Source organism: Monodelphis domestica, chromosome 4 (assembly GCF_027887165.1).
Source record: "Monodelphis domestica isolate mMonDom1 chromosome 4, mMonDom1.pri, whole genome shotgun sequence".
NCBI lineage: Eukaryota > Metazoa > Chordata > Mammalia > Didelphimorphia > Didelphidae > Monodelphis > Monodelphis domestica.
In genome coordinates this window covers 193,114,041-193,132,298 of record NC_077230.1, presented here as the reverse complement: position 1 = coordinate 193,132,298, position 18,258 = coordinate 193,114,041, and the positions used below count along the sequence as shown (strand labels likewise).

The 18,258-nt window shown below is 34.5% G+C and overlaps 1 protein-coding gene across 2 annotated transcripts in view; it reads left to right on the top strand.

The window, feature by feature from the left end:
- The window catches only part of CWC22 (CWC22 spliceosome associated protein homolog), an 88,401-nt gene extending 71,107 nt beyond the window's left edge, over positions 1 to 17,294 (top strand). For both annotated transcript variants that reach the window (XM_007494462.3, XM_056794090.1), the window contains exons 15-20: positions 2,887 to 2,964; positions 3,733 to 3,885; positions 6,105 to 6,232; positions 9,296 to 9,397; positions 9,517 to 9,740; positions 15,875 to 17,294. In XM_007494462.3, the coding sequence (XP_007494524.2) occupies positions 2,887 to 2,964; positions 3,733 to 3,885; positions 6,105 to 6,232; positions 9,296 to 9,397; positions 9,517 to 9,740; positions 15,875 to 16,458 (1,269 nt within the window). In that variant the 3' untranslated portion in view covers positions 16,459 to 17,294. The remainder of the gene's footprint in view (positions 1 to 2,886; positions 2,965 to 3,732; positions 3,886 to 6,104; positions 6,233 to 9,295; positions 9,398 to 9,516; positions 9,741 to 15,874) is intronic.
- The last annotated feature ends 964 nt before the right edge of the window (positions 17,295 to 18,258 follow it).

Sequence of the window (18,258 nt, the reverse complement as noted above, 5' to 3'; positions counted from 1 at the left end):
TCCATCACTATCATTACCACTAAAGATCTGGTACCCTTAGTCCCCCCACCCCCCTCCCTTTTTAAAATTTGTTCTCTTGATATTCTTGACCTTTTGTTCTTCCAGATGACTTTTGTTGTTATATTTTGTAGTTCTTGAAAATAGTTTTTTGGTAGTTTGGTAATGCACTGAATATCTAAATTAAGTAGGATTGTCAATTTTATTAGATTAGCTCAGCCTACCCATGAGCAATTCTTTATTTTTTTTTTTAACATTTTATTTGGTCATTTTCATACATTATTCATTGGAAACAGAGATCATTTTCTCCCCCCCCTCACTCCTGCCACCGCTCCCCTAGCTGACGCACGATTCCACTGGGTATCACATGTGTCCTCGATCCAAACTCATTTCCATGTTATTGGTTTTTGCATTAGAGTATTCATTTAGAGTTTCTCCTCAATCATATCCCCTCCACCCCTGTAGTCAAGCAGGTGCTTTTCCTCCTCAATGTTTTTACCCCTGCAGTTTGTCCTCTGCTTGAGGATAGTGTTTTTTTCTCATAGATCCCTGCAGATTGTTCAGGGACATTGCATTGACACTAATGGAGAAGTCCATTACCTTCGATTGTACCACAGTGAATCACTCTCTGTGTACAATGTTTTCCTGGTTCTGCTCCTCTCACTCTGCATCAATTCCTGGAGGTTGTTCCAGTCTCCATGGAATTCCTCCACTTTATTATTCCTTTTAGCACAATAGTATTCCATCACCAACATATACCACAGTTTGTTCAGCCATTCTCCAATTGAAGGGCATCCCCTCATTTTCCAATTTTTGGCCACCACAAAGAGTGCAGCTATGAATATTCTTGTACAAGTCTTTTTCCTTATTATCTCTTTGGGGTACAAACCCAGCAGTGCTATGGCTGGATCAAAGGGCAGACAGTCTTTTATCACCCTTTGGGCATAGTTCCAAATTACCCTCCAGAATGGTTGTTGGATCAATTCACAACTCCACCAGCAATGAATTAATGTCCCTACTTTGCCACATCCCCTCTAGCATTCATTACTTTCCTTTGCTGTCATGTTGACCAATCTGCTAAGTGTGAGGTGATACCTCAGAGTTGTTTTGATTTGCATCTCTCTGATTATAAGAGATTTAGAGCACTTTTTCATGTGCTTATTAATAGTTTTGATTTCTTTAACTGAAAACTGCCTATTCATGTCGCTTGCCCATTTTTCAATTGGAGAATGGCTTGATTTTTTGTACAACTGGTTTAACTCTATAAATTTGAGTAATTAGACCTTTGTCAGAGGTTTTAGTTATGAAGATTGTTTCCCAATTTGTTGCTACCCTTCTGATTTTAGTTACATTGGTTTTGTTTGTACGAAAACGTTTTAATTTGATGTAGTCAAAATTATTTATTTTACATTTTGTGACTCTTTCTAAGTCTCGCTTGGTTTTAAATCTTTCCCTTTCCAAAGGTCTGACATGTATACTATTCTATGTTCACCTAATTTACTTATAGTTTCCTTCTTTATATTCAAGTCATTCACCCATTCTGAGTTCATCTTGGTGTAGGGTGTGAGGTGTTGATCCAAACCTAATCTCTCCCACACTGTCTTCCAATTTTCCCAGCAGTTTTTATCAAATAGTGGATTTCTGTCCCAAAAGCTGGGGTCTTTGGGTTTGTCATAGACTGTCTTGCTGAGGTGATTTACCCCAAGTCTATTCCACTGATCCTCCTTTCTGTCTCTTAGCCAGTGCCAAATTGTTTTGATGACCACTGCTTTGTAATATAGTTTGAGATCTGGGACTGCTTTGCATTTTTTTCATTATTTCCCTGGATATCCTTGATCCTTTGTTCTTCCAAATGAACTTTGTTATGGTTTTCTCTAATTCAGTAAAAAAGTTTTTTGCAAGTTCAATGGGTATGGCACTAAATAGATAGATAAATTTGAGTAGGATGGTCATTTTTATTATGTTAGCTTGTCCCACCCATGAGCAATCAATGTTTTTCCAATTGTTTAGATATAGTTTTAATTGTGTGGAGTGTGTTTTGTAGTTGTGTTCATATAGTTCCTGTGTTTGTCTCGGGAGATAGATTCCTAAGTATTTTATATTGTCTCGGGTGACTTTAAATGGAATTTCTCTTTCTAATTCTTGCTGCTGAACTGGGTTGGAGATATAGAAATGCTGATGACTTATGCGAGTTTATTTTGTATCCTGCAACTTTGCTAAAGTTGTTGATTATTTCGACTACCTTTTTGGTTGATTCTCTAGGATTCTTTAAGTAGACCATCATATCATCCACAAAGAGTGACAGCTTGGTCTCCTCATTGCCAATTTTAATACCTTCAATTTCTTTTTCTTCTCTAATTGCTACTGCTAGTGTTTCTAGTACAATATTAAATAATACAGGTGATAATGGGCATCCTTGTTTTACTCCTGATCTTATTGGGAAGGCTTCGAGTATATCCCCATTGCAGATGATGTTTGCTGATGGTTTTAGATATATACTATTTATTATTTTTAGGAAAGGCTCTTCTATTCTTATACTTTCTAGTGTTTTCAATAGGAATGGGTGTTGTATTTTATCAAAGGCTTTTTCTGCATCTATTGAGATAATGTGATTTTTGTCGATTTGCTTGTTAATATGGTCAGTTATGTGGATAGTTTTCCTAATATTGAACCATCCTTGCATTCCTGGTATGAAACCTACCTGATCATAGTGGATAACCCTTGTGATGACTTGCTGGAGTCTTTTTGCTAGTATCCTATTTAAGATTTTTGCATCTATATTCATTAGGGAGTAATGAATTCTTTAGATCTTTATTTGTGTGAAAAATTTTTTCTTGAAAAGCTTTTCTTGAGACTAATAATTGCATTAATTTTCCTCTCTCCAAATAGAAAGAACTTTGTAACATGATACTTGATTGCTGTGCCCAACAGAGGACATATGAGAAGTTTTTTGGCTTATTGGCTGGGGTGAGTTTTACATTTCAGACTTTCAGCCATAATACAGGATACTACTAGTTTTTTTGTTTTTGTTTTTTTTTTGTCATTAGTAGACCATAATCATTATTATAGAATTAACATAGACTAACCTTCTGTACTTTGTTTTAACTGAAAAACAGGGTTAATAGCTACTATGAATTTTCCCATCTCTTTTAAGTTTTTCTCAGCCCAGCTCCCACCTGCATAGTTTCCTATGTATCATTATTATTACTTAAAACACCTTGATACTATGACACAGTGATCAGTCCTCTCAAGGCATCTGGAAATTTCTTTTTTTTTCTGGCAGTTTTCCTATCCTAATGTAATTATGTATAGGTTTGTTTTGGTTGGGGTTTTTTCCCCCTCTCTGCTCTTCATGCAAGGCACCATATTCAAGGGTTCAGGAAATATTAATATTTAAAAAATGTACCCATACATCTTCTGGGTTCAACACCTGCTGCAGTATTATCCCTTTATAAAAACACCTCTGTCTGTAGCCTTTTGCGAATATAACTTTATTTTAGCATATTATATAAGCTCTGGGTTTTTAGGGGCCATAAGTTTTTAACTTCCTTTGTAAAACAACTTACTTTAATACAAGGAGAGTTCATTATTATTTATATCAATATATCAAATATATATCAACATCTCTTTCTACTATATACATATAGGTGCATGTATCATTTGATGTAGAATGTATTTGTCTATATTTATTAGGTTGTAGGATGTACTAAAAATTAATCTGTTTTGAATCTTCAGCGTTTCTGCATGCTTAAAAAGGAATACATGGAATCTTTTGAGGGCATTTTCAAGGAACAGTATGATACCATACATCGCTTAGAAACCAATAAGTTAAGAAATGTTGCCAAGATGTTTGCTCATCTCTTATATACTGATTCACTTCCATGGAGTGTAAGTAGTAAGATCTATAGTTTCAAATTTCTTCCTAATTCATTATTATTTTTAAATACCATATCTTATTATTATTTTATCTTAAATATTAAATTTGAAAAACGTTTAAATCTAGCCATAATATTACTTTGGAAGAAATATACATTTAAATGAAATGGGTGCTTTGCTGCTTTTGCAACTTCTCCCCATAGCGTGTTTCTCACAAGACAAGTTCCCCAAAACCTGAGGGATTAACATGAGATATACCATCCAACATCATCCAGGGGATCTTTCTCTGACAGTGGTACTAAGGATATTTGTAGGACACTCCTCTCCATTATACTGATCACAGAAGTGTAAAAATGTTCAGAAAGATCTCTTAAATAAACTGTCACCAAATTGTATTCTATAAATTTATAAAAATTTCTTGAAGCATCTTAATATTTTTTATGCTTTGCAACCTTTGGGCATATTTTATATAAAATATTTATTGCTTACCATGTAAATTGGCAATCCTTGATATTTTTAATTCCTGCCTCCATCAGAGCAATAAAAGCCCGTTATTTCTCAATGCAGATCACATAGGAAGCAATTCTTCTTTTAGCACAATGAAAAAAAAGAATTGTGGTTGCTGTATATAAAATTAACTTCTTAAGTCAAAAAGCTGTTTAGTAGCTTTATTTATAGCAAGGTAGAGATATTAAAGTGGGAAATATAGGAAGGAGGAAGGAAATAAAAAATATCATCTAGCTAAAAATACCCTAAGTCCTAATCCTGGTGCCTCCAGACTGTGAATGCAAATATGAATCTCATCAGTCCATGAGAGTGTCTCCCATCAGGTCTTGCCAACAACCAAAAACCAATGCCAAAGAAGCTGAGCTGCAAAGGGCAGTCTCTCATGCCAAAGAGGCAAGAGTCTCACCTGAGTAAGCTTCCCTCTTCAGCGTAAGTCTCCAATGTAGGAAGCTAAATCTTCATCAGAATCCAAAGTCTGGATCAGGAAGCCGATATCCAAAGAGCAAAAAGATGCTGAAAACCTCCGAGAACTTTCAGCGTACATGAGGTTAAGAGCAGCCAAACATGAAGAGAGAGAATCTCTCTCAGACTTTTGCTAATATGCAGTTTTCTCCACCCATCAGCTCTGCTCCTCACATCTCAGGAATCAATCACAGACTTTCAGTATCTGGGGTAGTGTGTGAATTTTCTTTGTTAGTGACTTACTCAGTGTTAAGTAAGGATGCTTCTTGATCAATCAGTCAAGTTCTTGATTGATTAACTTAAAATAGACAAAGGGAATAAAAATTCTCTTTCATACATAGAAACAATGTTATGAATAGTAGGTATCCTAAAACAGTTACTAGACTTATGTGAGTTGAGCTTCTGTTTATGACATATTTTCTATAGGATAATACCTCAAACTAATTATTGAAGCACAGCCTACTCATTTATTGGAAACTTTCTTTTAACTTCTCATAAAACTTAACATCTGTGGAGGAAGAGATGGTTCTCAGTACTTGTATTCTGAGTAGTTTCTTGTACACTGTATCCTTACTTTTAATAAGATTATAGTCTTAACTACTTGAGTATTTGTCATATATTGCTCAGGAGTACCAATTAGTCCTATAGGGAGGTACTTCCTATATTAGACACATGTACATATTGTTTTTTAAATAAAATTCCAAAATTTTAGGAACTAATAATCCTTGCTTTCATCATTATATAATGAAGACAAACAAAAATAGAAGTCCCGATATAAAATCTGAGGCTCTCATCCTCACCCCTTCATTTTTAACAGGTAAGAAAATTGAGGCCTGAAGTGAAGATATGAAGCCACTTGCTTTTGGCCACACATCATTTGAGTATCAGAGTTAGGTCCAGATCTCCTGATTCCCCTTCCATGATAGTATGTTCCATTTTTCTTCTTGAAGGGAAAAAATAAACCTGACATAGTGTCTTCTTAGTGTTTTGAAAACAAGTACAGAGAAATATTCTTTTAAACTTAGCCAAGTGGTTATGTATATTGAAATCAAGGGATTCAAGTTAAAGATTTTCTGATATAAATTAAATATTTGCTATGTTTTAGGGAATTTTTTTAAGACTGGTTTTTAATGTTACTTGTAAGTATAGATCATAGTATTTCAGAAATAGAAGTAATCTCCTGACCATCTAGTCAAACCTGAATCTGAAGTCTCCTTTGTTTCAAAATTGAGTAAATTGTTTTGTTTTTTCCCCATTTTTAGGTCCTTGAATGCATAACATTGAGTGAAGAAACTACTACGTCTTCCAGTAGAATTTTTGTCAAAATATTTTTTCAAGAACTTTGTGAATACATGGGGCTCCCTAAACTTAATGCAAGACTAAAGGATGAGTAAGCTGATAATTTTATTGTTCATTATTTATCTTTGTCACTATTAGGATCCTACCTCTTATACATCATCCATCTATCTGCCCCTTTTTGCCTACTATCTCCCAACAACCATAAAGGCCAGTTTTAAAAGAACGGATATTAATTTCATTTAGATAACTAACTCTTCACAGTCTTAGAAGCTATGGCTTAGAATATATGACTTTGTCATTGATTTGAATAAAAGTCAAGTTGTAAGAAAGAACTCTGAATTAATATCGCCTTTTAAATGTTCGCTCTATTTCTTTAGGCCTAACTTCTTACATTTTATTTATATACGTTTTAGCCTTGGCTTTTCTTTGCTTTTGATTCTCTTAACATATTTGCTTTCTATGTTCACATATGAAATTTAACACTCCCATCACAGTCACTTTGAAGAAATTGTCCATATTATTTTATTATATTGGAATTTTATTGTATTAAACATAGTGTATATTTAAATGATTTACTTCCTGGGCCTTTAAAATCTATGTAAAACTTTAATTGTGACAGTTTTTTACCTATTACTTATTTGTTAAATATGATTGATTAAGATAATTTCAATTGGTTGCTTTGTCATTTCTCTGTTCCCTTTTTTCACATTGGCAGGTATATGACTTTCATCTGAAATTAAATTACTAAATCTTTCCTTGTAAAGATTTGATGAAAAATAATGAACAGTGATACTTTGGCAGATAAAGCACTTTATTTCCAAACGCCAAACTTTTGCTTATGAACTTCATTAAATATTAAGACAGTCATTTGATAGTATAAGCCCATACATACAAGCATTTATTTTATGTGCTACTTTTAAGTTTTATTTCTGTTGCATAAATATGATGTTTCTCTAAGATTCTGGTTTTCTGTTAACTAACATTTAAGAATTTGTTTTTGTAATTTACTCTTTAGTTCTCTGGAGTCATTTATGATTGTTTATTTTAAGTCATTTACTAGTAGGAAGATTTCAAACCTTTGTATGTAACATGCTGCCACTGTTACAGACATAGAATTTCATTTATCCAGGGTGGTCCAAAAGTCTTAAAGCAGTTTTTAAGTCTTTTTTTTTTTTAACCCATACCTTCCGTCTTGGAGTCAATACTGTGTATTGGCTCCAAGGCAGAAAAGTGGTAAGGGCTAGGCAATGGGGGTCAAGTGACTTGCCCAGGGTCACACAGCTGGGAAGTGTCTGAGGCCAGATTTGAACCTAGGACCTCCCATCTCTAGGCCTGGCTCTTGATACACTGAGTTACCCAGCTGCCCCCAAAGCAGTTTTAAGTCTTAATAATTTTGAAGTATAACTGCTACAATAAAAAAATATTTTAAAGTTTAAACATTTAAATTTCCTTTAAACTTATTTAGCTTAAATTTTTAATTATAAATATTTAATTTTAACAAGCAAGACAACCTGTCCTTATGTTTTGATTGTGCAACAGCTTTTACATGATTCTTTCTCAGACTAGTAGATCAGTAAAAGGAGATCATCTGACCTTAGTCACCTGATCTATCTCCATTAGACTTTTTCTAGTGGAGTTAACATGAACACTATTAATGTGTGTATCAAAATCAAATCTTAAGATTCTTAAATCTAGGGTTACGAATGCAATTCTTTCAGTCCCAGATACACATTTTTACAAATTTTGAAAATTAAGCAATTACAGCATAAGACCATGGGTTTGAATGAGAAATATATCAATATTATAAAATTTGAAATAATTACTTTTCATATGTTGTTTTGTAAGTTTTTAACATTAATGCTTCTGAAGTAAAGCTTAAAACTTCACTGATAATCTATATATCACTTTATTGTTACAAAGCACTTTCATATCTGTGATTTGTCCCTCATAGCAACCCTCTGAAGTAGGTAGTGTTAAGTACTTACTCCATTAAACTGTAAAGATAATTTTAGTGTTTTGACTTAAATCTAAATAATTGGTTGCTAGGGATGATTCCCAAATAATAAAATACCCAAATCAACTGGGAATTATGGAGATTTTAATTAATATAGAGAGAAGGAATTAAGGAGGGGGGTGTGGGGAGAGGGAGAGAGAGAGAGGGAGAGAATTAATTTAAACTTCTCCGGCTCAGGCTGAGCCAGGCAATAGTTAAAGGCCTTGGCCGAAGTGGCCTTCCTGATCCTAAAGCAAAGGCAGTCAGTCTTATCACTCACCACGAGATCATCTCCAAGGAAGCTCTAGTCCTCCACTGAACTCAGTCTCCTGAACTGAGTTCTGAAATGAATTCCACTCCAAACTGAATTCCCTTCTTTTAAAGAGATTTTTCTCTTTTGTCACCTCCCCTAAATTTTTACATCTACCAATCACAGTAGACGCTTTTTTCCAGGACTGCCCATTCTTAGTTCTCACCACTCTTTTGTTCTCACCTTCCCTGGTTAGATTATATCTTCTGAGGTACTTCACACTTCTTTGTTAAGCTTTGCCTTTTGTGAGTTACTTGACCTTTTTGTGATTAATTTAACCTTTACAAGTACTTAACACCTTTTTGTATTAGATCTAAAAATAGACTTAATTTAAGGTTCTAGCTTCACTATAAGGTATGAATTAAGTACCTTCATTGTTCAATCAGGAGTGTATGTCTAAGTATGGGTGGAGTAATGTAATGTTCCCCAGACATTCCTGATTCTTGTTAGACCACCTCCATTGTTACAATAAGAAAATAGCTAAAATCAAATCTTCTAAAGTACAGTCTGAGTAGTTTTTAAGATTCACATTACAGATGAAGAAACTAAGGTTCCTGGAGCTTTATGTGATTTGTTCAAGATCAGACAAATAAGTGGTTTACTTGAAATTACTTTGTGACTCCACAAAAGAAAATTGAATTCTCTTTTCACTGTACCACACTCTCACATCTGATGATTTGCTCTCATTGATTTCCTGCAAGCCTAGTCTTAATATGTCATTGAGGAAATTACTTACTTGATATTTTAAAATTCTATACATTTTCAGATGATTTTGATAAGAAATCATTCATACTTCAATATTCAAGTTATTTGCTGCATTCATTTTCTATTCTGATTTTTATCTTTCTTAGAACACTGCAGCCATTCTTTGAAGGATTACTACCCCGAGATAATCCAAGGAATACTCGGTTTGCCATCAACTTCTTTACATCAATAGGTCTTGGAGGTTTAACGTAAGATGCTTCTTTCTTTCTGGAATTCTATTATGTTTTAATTGTATATTCTTAAAAGTTAAACTTAACCAATACTTTTATTTAAAGACAAACTTAAATGAAATTTTCTTGTTGGCTAGGGACGAATTACGAGAACATCTGAAAAATGCACCAAAGATCGTCATTGCCAAAAAACAAGATGTTGAGTCATCAGATTCCTCTTCTTCCTCCTCTTCCTCTTCTGAATCTGATTCCTCAGATTCTGACTCTGACAGCAGCAATACCAGCTCAGACTCATCCAGTGACAGTGGCAGTGACAGTTCATCTACAAGTGGTCTTAGCTCTGGCCATAGCTCAGACTCAGGTATTAAAACAGATCTAACAAGTGGTTTTGTTTTGGTTTTTTGCTCCATGTGAGCTAAGTGAAGTTGGGTTATTTCAGAGATCAATATTTTAGTTCATTGTTTTCCTATATATTTTTTGTAATGCTGTAGTTTACTTATTTGGTTCTAGGCCACAGCCGAAGATACAAATATGGAACTGTCAGCCTTCAAGGAGCTTAAATTCTCTTGAGGGGACATAACAAGAAAATGAAGAAATTAAATGCAAAATAATTTCAGAGGGAGAGAATAAAATGAATAAGGGAAATAGGCTAGTCTTTGATTTTATTTTATCTTTTAATATTAACACACTTTATCTTTTATTATTTTTTTCTTTTGGAAAATTTTTATTTAATTAGTTGATTTAAAACTTTTTTCCTTGGCTACCAGAATTATATTCTTTCCGTTCCCTCCCCCACACTTTCCATTTGCTGACGTGCAATTTCACTGGGTTTTACATGTCTCCTTGATCAAAACCTATTTCCATGTTGTTGATGTTTGCACTAGGGTGATCATTTAGAGTCTCTATCCCCAATCATATCCCCATCACCCCATGTAATCAAGCAGTTGTTTTTCTTCTGTGATTCTACTCCCACAGTTTTCCCTCTGAATGTGGATAGTGTTCTTTCTAATAGATCCCTCCAGGTTGTTCTGGATCACTGCATTGCTACTAATGGAGAAGTCCTTTACGTTCGATTGTACCACAGTGTATTAGTCTCTGTGTATAACGTTCTCCTGGTTCTGCTTCTATCACTCTGCATCAATTCCTGGAGGTCATTCCAGTTCACATGGAATTCCTCCAGTTTATTATTCCTTTGAGCACAATAGTATTCCATCACCATCATCTACAACAATTTGTTCAGTCATTCCCCAATCGAAAGGCATCCCCTCATTTTCCATTTTTTTTTTGCCACCACAAAAAGCGCAGCTGTGAATATTCTTGTACAAGTCTTTTTCCTTATTATCTCTTTGGGATATAAACTCAGGAGTTCTATGACTGGATCAAAGGGCAGACAGTCTTTTAGTGCCCTTTGGGCATAGTTCCAAATTGCCTTCCAGAATGGTTGGATCAATTCACAACTCCACCAACAATGCATTAATGTCTCAATATTGCCACATACCCTCCAGCATTCATTACTTTCCGTTGCTGTCATGTTAGCCAATCTGCTATGTATGAGGTGATACTTCAGAGTTATTTGGATCTGCATCTCTCTGATTATAAGAGATTGAGAACACTTTTTCATGTGCTTATTAATAGTTTCGATTTCTTTAACTGAAAATTGCCTATTGATGTCCATTGCCCGTTTATTAATTGCGGAGTGGCTTGATTTTTTTTGTGCAATTGACTTAGCTCTTCATAAATTTGAGTAATTAGACCTTTGTCAGAGGTTTTTGTTATGAAGATTTTTTTCCCCTATTTTGTTGGTTCCCTACTGATTTTGGTTGTTTTGTTTGTACAAAAACTTTTTAATTTAATGTAATCAAAATTATTTATTTTACATTTTGTAGTTTTTTTCTAACTCTTGATAGGTTTTAAAATCTTTCCTTTCCCAAAGATCTGACAAAAGTATACTATTCTGTGTTCACCTAATTTACTTATAGTTTCCTTCTTTATATTCAATTCATTCACTCATTCTGCATTTATCTTGGTGTAGATGTGAGATATTGATCCACACACACACACACACACACACATATTTATATCTTGGCATTTAATCCTATACAGTTTGTTACTGTTCCCTCTAAGTATAATTCTTCTAGCCACCCAGGTGATAATAACAATTTTTAAAAATTATAGATATCCTTTTTTGTTGTAGGAATAGATATTTTAACTTATTGGGTCCCTTTTAAAAAAAGATTTTTAAATTTTTTTCCCCTTTCTTAATTACCTTTTGGTGATTCTCTTGAGTTCTGTGTTTGAGCATCAGATTTTATGTTCTAGTCCAGTCTTTTCTTTATGAATACTTGGAATTCTTCTATTTTATTAAATTACCATACTTTCCCCTGCAAGAATATAGTCAGTTTTGCTGGGTTGTTGATTCTTGGTTGTAGACCTAGTTCCCTTGCTTTCTGGAATATCATATTCCGTGCCCTTTGGTCCTTCAGTGTTGATGCAGCCAGAGCCTGTGTTATCCTAACTGTAGTTCCATCTAAATATCTTCTAAATAACTTCTTATCAGCTTGTAATATTTTTTTCCTTCGTCTGATAGTTTTTAAATTTGGGTATAACATTCCTGGGTGTTGTCAGTTGGGGATTAAGTACAGGAGGTGATCTGTGGATTATTTCAATCTCCACTTTTCCCTCTTGTTCTAGCATGTTGGAGAGTTTTCTTGGATAATTTCCAGTAGAATGGTGTCCAGCCCTTTTCTTTTGTCATGGTCTTCTGTCAGACCAATGATTCTTAAGTTGTCTCTCCTGGAACTGCTTTCTAAATCTTCTGTTTTGTGGATGAGATGTTTCATATTTTCCTCAATTTTTTCATTCTTTTGATTTTGTTTCATAGTTTCCTGCTGCCTTGTGAGGTCATTTGCTTCTAGTTGTTGTATTCTAGTTTTTAAAGGCTTGAGTTTCATCCCTGGCTTTTTGTTCCTCCTTCTGATCTTTCCTCTTCTTTGCCTCATTTTCAAGCTGATTAATTTTGGCTTTGAAGACACTATTTTCTGTTTCCAGATGATTTATTTTGCTTTTTGTCTTCTGCCTCTCTTAATTGTTTTTTTGAATTGTATTTTGAGTTCTTCCAAAGCCTGTGTATAATTCTCTGGAATTCTGTGTTTTTGCTTGGTATTCCTTGATCCTTCTCTGTTTCATTTGCTCTTTGTTCATTGCCTGGCTAGAAGCTGTTGATTTTAATTTTTTTTCTTTTTCTGTTGTTTACTCATGTTTCCCCCCTTTCCCTCCCCTGTAGTTGCCTGTAGCCTTGCTCCTCTCAGTATGCGCTATATCTCTGCGTTTGGTCTATTCTGTCCTGAAGGGGATTATTCTCTGTTCTGGTGATGGATCAGGTTAGATCTCTCCCAGCTGACAGAAGCTGAAAAGGAGCTGGGCTTCCTGCCCTGTTGTCAAGGTTGTTGCCTATAGTTTGTTGCAGCTTTTGCCCTTGGGGCTTAGTCAGCAAGGCTCTCAAATCAGTCTGTGGGGAAGGGATGTTGGAGCTTGAGCTTCCTTGCCCTCTGAAGGCTTCTTAACTGCTGAATTGATGAGAATGAGCCACCTGAGGAGTTGATCTGCAAAGCTGGATGTGCCTTGAGGCCAAAACCTACAGAAAAGGGGGGAGAGAGTAAAGGGCAAGAGCTGCCTGCTCTGTGCTTCTCCTTCAGCTGCTTCTATACCTTGAGCCTGGCACAGCTTTGCCAGCAAGGTACTCCCTCTAGACTAGTGCCCTTGCCCGCCCAAAGATTCCAGGCACTGCTGGAGTCTCAGAACAGTAGGTAGGGGAGGGGTCTTGGGACCTTCCTTCATCCTTCCCCTTAAATCCTTGTGTTCTAGAGTTCAGGCTTTTGGGGGTGGGGGTTGGGGGGAGTGTAATTTTTAAGCTGGGTCCAGGAGGAGGGTTCCCTAGCTCTGTCCTTTTGTTAGATTTGGTTTTCAGTACCCTCAAAGCATTCTGTTTTTGATTTGTGAGGAAGGTTTTATAGAAGTCTGAGCTGTTGCTGTCTCTAAGCCACCATCTTGACCACTGTCTGTGATTGTATTTAATTGAAAAAAGTTTTCCTTGATATTCTGAAATGCTATTATGATATTTGTGGTCCAGGAGACTTCTTGTTGCATATATATTAACAGATTTCATAATTGTCTCTTTTGACCTAGTAAAACTATTACCAGATTCTTACGTTTGCACTGTATAATTCATTCTAGCTAAAATTCTTTCAGAAGCCCTTATTGTTTTCCCTTGTGTCAATTCTGTCTTTTTTTCTTTCTTAATGACTTCTTAGGTTACAATACCCATGGATTGTATTCTGGTCTTTTAGCTCAGTGGCCCGGGAGGCCTTGCAGTATTTTGCCACAGAATATCAAGTCAGATAGATAGGTGGTCTTGTTTTGTGTTCTGTAGCCCCTGAAAAGTTTCTGGGGATATTATACTCTTTTTCAGATGTGAACACAAATATGATAATCAGGTAAATAGGGGCTAGAATGTTTTTCAGATAAGATGTTCTATTTTCTGATGAAAAGCCTGTTTTCGACATGACATATGATAAATACTGGTCATTTAATGTTCACCTAGTCTGACTCTAAAAAAAACTTGTTCTTTTATTGAATCTGTTTTGAGACCAGATGATAACACAGCATGAAGTTCTGTAGTAAGGAAGCTTGCTGATTCAAAATTAATTTGATTTATTATATGACTTCAACAGTGAATTTTTGTTAGACAGTGAGCATCATAGAGGCAGGATGTATTATATTTATGGTATAGCATCATCATGGTGAAATTGTCACAGCCTTATCCCTGAAGTGATTGTTTATATTGGTAAAGTTAGAGGGTTAAGGAAAGTAAAGCACAAGGTGAAGGCTTGGTGTATCAGGGTCAAAGAGTCGTTGGTTCAGTAAAGAGCCAGATGGTTTCTGCATGGACAGCTGCAGCACAGTTGAGCTGCTTGATATAAACTGGAGAGATAAGGCCCTAGTGACAAACTGACTGCTTTTGCAGGGTGTTAAGAGTAAGCATTGGGAGAGAAGTGATGGAGGTTGGTATGTGGTATGACAGTATTTTTCTATCATATTTTTCTTTTTCTATATGCATGAGCCAATAGCATGAAGAAAATAATTTTGTTTATTTCAACAGTTTACTTTATTTCATGTACCCCAACTAGAGAATTCTAGGAAAAAGTAATAAAGATTGTAGTTAAAACTTGAGAAATAATCACATTTATTTTTATGACTGACTATTTTTTAAGTAATTTTGAGAAATTTTCTCATAAAGCAAATGCTTATTAATACTTTTGGTTTCATAGGGCTTAGAGTTCTATATGATTTTAGTTAATGCTGCTCTGATAGCACATGAAAACAAAACTTCTGCCATATAAAAGATGTAATTCAAAGAAAAAAAACTGTGGGGGTGGAATACTCTGCTGATGTTCCAGTCCACTTAACAGAAACATATCAAGGTCCCTAATAGCTCTCAGAGGTATTGCTGTTATTGTTCTGTTTGTCAGTCTGTGAGAAGCACATGTCAGAATGTTAGCTAATTAGCAGTTCCCAAACCATCCTCTAACACTATCACATGGCCTTTAAAAAAATTATCTGTGATTCATTGTGATGGAAATATGCCTGTAATCTCACAACTATGGAGTCTGAAGCAGGTGGGTCACATTCTGAACTAAAGGAGAACTAAGACCAATTACACATCTACACTTAAGAGAGCAGAAAGAGCAGCTCAGAGCTCCAGTGTGCAGCAGCAGCAGGAAGAGTTCCAAGAGTGACCATAGCACTTCCTGTTTGGTCAGCTTAAGGGGAGACAGTGTCAGAGAGAGAAAACAAATATTCTAAAGCTAAAATTAATATAATCTTTTATAGAATACAAGCTCCTTGAGGACCAGAACGTGTTTTTCATTTTTGTCTGTATGTCCCCACTTGCTAGTGCAGTTCTTAACATGTAAGCACTTCATGAATACTTATTTATTTAGAGAAATATACAGTGTTCCATGTCCCACCACCTCCTGCATCTTCCATAAATTTGCTGTCTTGGTCTTATGTTGAGTCTCAACAGATCTGATAGATTATAGATCCCTTGTCACTGTGGTGTAAATTCTTTTCCTTTCCAAGCACAATTACCATTTTAGGAAAATAGTTATAAAGAATGTATACAAGGTTCATCACTGTAATAAAATCTGTCATTTTTCCCTTTAGCTTATCTACAAGAAACAAAACAAAGAGCATTAGTGTGTAATTCCTTAATTATGTTTGAGCCTAAGAATCAGTCATGTTTCTTTTAAAATAGCTATAATTCAGAGTTTTTCTTCAGTTAAATTTGGCTTTTCTCCCAGTTCACCTGAGGTTAATGAAATTTTACTCTGTTGGCAAGCTGTGAATGATTTTTTTTTTTAGTATTATAATGAATCAAGAAATTAGATTAAAATAAATGTTAATTACATGCACTTTTTACTTTGCTTATACTTTTAGGTAAAGACAAAAGGAAAAAAGTGCAAAGGAAAAAGAAAAATAAAGAAACAGACAAAACAGTTAAGAAAAAGAAAGCAAGTGAAAGGAAACACATGGAAAATAAAATGGAAAAAAGACAGCAAGAGACAAGAACTGAAGGAGAGAGACGATCAGAAAAAAACACAGACCGAAATTTAAGAAATCCAGTTTGGAGAGAGAACTCATCAAAATATGCCTCTGAAAGAGACTCTACTACAGAACGAAACAATTACAAGTCTTTAAAGGACAGAGATCATGATAAATACATAGATCCAGAAAATAAATCTGATGATACCAAGAAGAGGAGAGGAGAAAGAAGAAATTCTTTTTCTGAAAATGAAAGAGAAAAACACCGAAATAAAGACAGTGAGAATCATAGGAGGAAAGAGAGATCAAAGTCAAGAGAAAGGAATAGAAATAATCCAAACTCCAGAGATGAACAAGATAGACGTTGGAATGGTGCAGAAAAGGAATCTGAGAAACACAGCAGAAGATCTGAACATCCCCGAGAATCAAGAAGGAATCATGACCGACGACGGGAAAACTCTCCAGCAAGGCGAAAATAATATTGAAATACCTTACTTCAGTTTAAACTGAATTTTTTTACATTGGAGAACTTTATTTCAAAAAGTCTTTGTATAAAGTACTGGTTTGTATTATACATTTTTAATAGGTTTTCAGTGGAAGGTATTTTATAATCAGTTTCCCCCTGTCAAAAAAACAAACCCTCCCTCATTCAGTTAAACATATTTGAAGAAAACATTTTCACATAAGAGGAAACCTTAATGCTTGCTTATATTTTGTGAATAAAATTGTCAAATTCTCATTGAATCAGTGTATTTATCGGTAACAGAATATTTTTCTGTAAATATTTTCTGGTGATCTGAGGATATTGCTAATATAAATTTATTCATTGTTTTTTTGTTATGGTTTTTAAAAGTTAGAGACATAATTACAAGTTGCATATAACATCTCATACAAATACAGGCAAGCAGTTTTTTTTTCCTCTCCCAGAAATATTTTGTTGTTTAGGTGAACTTTATCTTAAAGTTAGTCTCATGTTACATTATATATCCGTTATGGTCTCATTTAGTTTACCAATAACACATCTTCGAACTGGATTCCTTAATAAAGCTAGATTTAAGGTTTCTACAATATCATTCTTTCAGTCTTACAAAAATTTATTACTGCAAGGTAATATATTTATTTTTAATGGGGCACAATATGTCAGTGTGAAAGAACATGTAACTGTGATAAATATGAATACCATAACTGTGAGATTATTCAAATTGTTTTGTGTGGATAATTTTAAAGGTTTTCATCATTGTAATTCCCACCACTTAAAACATCAATTTATTTTTTTTAATTTTTTTTTAAATAAAATATTTCCTCTGAGAAACCAGATTTTCTAACATACATTTTCCCTTATTTTTTTAATGAACTTGTTCTTAGTTATCTCAAAAGAATGAGCATATTTTAACCAATGGATTTGGTTTTCAAAAATCTCTCAATATTTTGCCTTTAGCACACAGTGATTCAGATTTTTTTTTTGAGTTTTGTTTTAAAAGTTGTGCACAAAAAAAATTACTGAAAGTAGATTAGTAATGTCAAAATAATCTTTTCACTAGTGTTTCTTTAGTCTTCTAAATATTCAAAATATTGGTGTGTAGACTTAATATAAGTCTGGATGGGACTTAACATTGGTTTGGCCCTTTCTCGCAAACAGAGATGGTACCATGCCCCAACAAACTCAATAGAATTCAAATATAGTCTTTTTAAAAATATTAAATATAATACAAATAAAATACTAACATATATACATCAAGATTTCAAGGCAATGAGATTCTAACATGGTAAAGCAGAAACCCAAACTACCAAAATCTTCAAAATCTTTAAGTTCATCATGTTAAACAATTGGCCATGCTATCATACATCTGCAGATACTTCCTTAATCAAAAAAAATGCAAATGATGGTGATGAATTTATAGAAAGAGGAAGGGTCTGAATGCTGTAATTTAATAGTAGCACAATGGATAGAGCACCAGGCCTCAAGTTGGGAGAACTAGAATTCAAATTTAGCCTCAGACACTTCTTGGCCGAATGGTCCTGGGCAAATCACTTAACCTAAATTACCTAGCTTTTGCCACTCTTCTGTCTGGGAATTGATCCTGATAGAAAATAAGGGTTTTAAAAGAAAAGCTATATCACAATCACATTTTGTGTTCATACTAACACAAATTAACTTTCAAAATGTATTAGAAGGCCCAACAATAATACACACACACACACACACACACACAACAGAAATACATGGATCTGAGAAGATGTCATTTAATTTTCTGGATTTCATTTTAATTTCAGAATAA